Source organism: Pteropus vampyrus, unplaced genomic scaffold (assembly GCF_000151845.1).
Source record: "Pteropus vampyrus isolate Shadow unplaced genomic scaffold, Pvam_2.0 Scaffold505, whole genome shotgun sequence".
NCBI lineage: Eukaryota > Metazoa > Chordata > Mammalia > Chiroptera > Pteropodidae > Pteropus > Pteropus vampyrus.
Window position 1 is genome coordinate 215,039 of NW_011889286.1, and position 2,449 is coordinate 217,487.

Consider the following 2,449-nt stretch of genomic DNA (forward strand, 5'->3'; position numbering starts at 1 on the left):
GCTAGGGAGAGTAGGGGGGTTGACAGCAGCATTCCCTTTGCCTTCCCAGTGCCCCCTCTGATCCAGCCCTTTGAGTTCCCGCCTGCCTCCATTGGCCAGCTGCTCTACATTCCCTGCGTGGTGTCCTCGGGGGACATGCCCATCCGCATCACCTGGAGGAAGGACGGACAGGTGATCATCTCAGGCTCAGGCGTGACCATTGAGAGCAAGGAGTTCATGAGCTCCCTGCAGATCTCCAGCGTCTCTCTCAAACACAATGGCAACTATACGTGCATCGCCAGCAACGCAGCAGCCACTGTGAGCCGGGAGCGCCAGCTCATCGTGCGTGGTGAGCAGAGACAGTACAGTGGCAGGGGAGGGAGAGTCCAGCTCTGTCTGCTGCTAAAAGTCTCTCTAGATTTCAGGTTTGAACCACAGGCTTACGGAATGTTGGCTCTGACAGGTGCCTTAAAGATTAAGAGATTCAAACCCCTTACTTTCCAGACCAGGATACTGAGGCCCTGAGAGGGGAAGACACTTGCTCAGTCACTGGCAAAATCAGAATTGGAACTCGGAACTCCCAACTCCCAACCCAGTATTCAGCAAAAGCTCTCAGCATCTCTGGTTTTGGAGCTGCCCGTTCCCAATTTAGAATAGTCCATGGGGGGCTGACGTTGAATGGAAAGTGCCCAAAGCCCCAGAAGACCTATCAGAGACTGATATGATCTGTTTCTCCCACCTTCCCATTTTCTGCAGTGCCCCCTCGATTTGTGGTGCAGCCCAACAACCAGGATGGCATCTATGGCAAAGCTGGTGTGCTCAACTGCTCGGTGGATGGCTACCCGCCACCCAAGGTCATGTGGAAGCATGCCAAAGGTAAGCCCCTCACCAGCCAGCAACTCTGAGTGGCCAGGGAGCGGGGTGAAGAATGCTGATAAGACTTTGGTTTAGTTTCTGTACACGACTCCTAGCTCCGGGTGGGAACCCTAGGTTCCAAGCTATAAGGAGACCCCGAGTTATACATGATCTGGAGATCATCCTTAGCCACCACAGGGGTCCATGGACAAGGGACAGCTGTCATAGTGACTCTAAATTTCCTCTTCTCCCTACAGATCAACCTCTCTCCTTCCCCCTCCAACCCTAGAACTCAGTGTACTCTGCTTTCCTCACCCCACCCCACCCCCTGCTCTAGGGTCCCTGAGTCTCACCTGCCACTGCTTCTCACCAGTTATTCTGGGATCTTGGTCCTTCTTGGAGACCAACTTCATCTCAAGGATGCATTTGGTGTCTAACTAAGCCCCATGCCAACCTCTTGCCTGGACCATGTCCAGGGCTGACACTAGGGAAATGGGAGGGTGTGCCCAAAGCCCCCTCTGGAAGGGTGGCTGGCCTTCCTAGGCCTGGCCACCTAAGACCAGGCAACTGCCATTTGAAGGTTCAGTCTTCCCTTTGCCTGTTGCCAAGTGTCCCGAACACAACTCTTTCATCCTTTCTGAGGATTCACCCGAAGAAGCTCAATGCCAAGGTGAGCATTGAGCTGAGGCCCCCAATTCCATCTCCTTACTCAGAGCTGGGGCAAGACCAGCCCTCTGTGCAGGTCTTTCCAGGAAATAGGAGCTGTGTGAGCTCTCATTACTTTGGGAATGCTACAAAATGGTCCTAGATCAGCAAGTGAAAGGTATCAGGGCCATTCTTTGGGGGCATTCCAATCCACCACTAGCCTAGACAGCAGCCTTCCTAACCACTGCCTCCTTCTAGGAAGTGGGAACCCCCAACAGTACCACCCGGTGCCCCTCACTGGCCGCATCCAGATCCTGCCTAACAGTTCACTGCTGATCCGCCACGTCCTAGAAGAGGACATCGGCTACTACCTCTGCCAGGCCAGCAACGGCGTGGGCACCGACATCAGCAAGTCCATGTTCCTCACTGTCAAGAGTGAGTCTTGCCCCTGTGTGGTCCTCCCAGCACCCCCTGGTCATAGGCCAAGGCCCATCTCTGCACTCACCCTGCCTCCCCTCTTGGTGTTCATCATTCCAACTGTGAAAGGGAAGCAGGAAGGATTTCTAGTCAGAGGTGCACTTGGGAACCTCGAATGAGGAACTCGAAAACACTGTCATCTAAATAATGGCCTCGCCCTGAATGGCCCCAGATCACCCCACTCTAGTCATGATTTGCTCATGGATCATGTGACTTCCCATTTACTTTGATCTGTATGTTGGCAATTCTATCCGAATAGTCACATTGAACAATTTATTTCTGTTACTTAATTCACACCTTCTTATATATAACCTATTTGTGACTTAACAAGGAAGAATATCACATACATAATGTAGGAGAAAGGCCTATGGTCAGAAAACCTATGGGTTCTAATTCCAGATCTACCTGAGGGGCTACGTGACTCTACAAGTCACTTTACCTCTCTGGGCTTCGGTTTCCTCACCTGAGCTAGAGGTTCATTTCCAGCCCACCC

At 52.5% G+C, this 2,449-nt stretch overlaps 1 protein-coding gene across 1 annotated transcript in view; it reads left to right on the top strand.

Annotated features, from left to right (window-relative positions):
- The window catches only part of DSCAML1 (DS cell adhesion molecule like 1), a gene marked incomplete at its 5' end in the record, with an annotated part of 99,650 nt that overhangs the window by 25,379 nt on the left and 71,822 nt on the right, over positions 1–2,449 (top strand). Inside the window, 2 exons of the mRNA XM_023524890.1 lie at positions 736–855; positions 1,738–1,914. Coding sequence (XP_023380658.1) covers positions 736–855; positions 1,738–1,914 — 297 coding nt within the window. The remainder of the gene's footprint in view (positions 1–735; positions 856–1,737; positions 1,915–2,449) is intronic.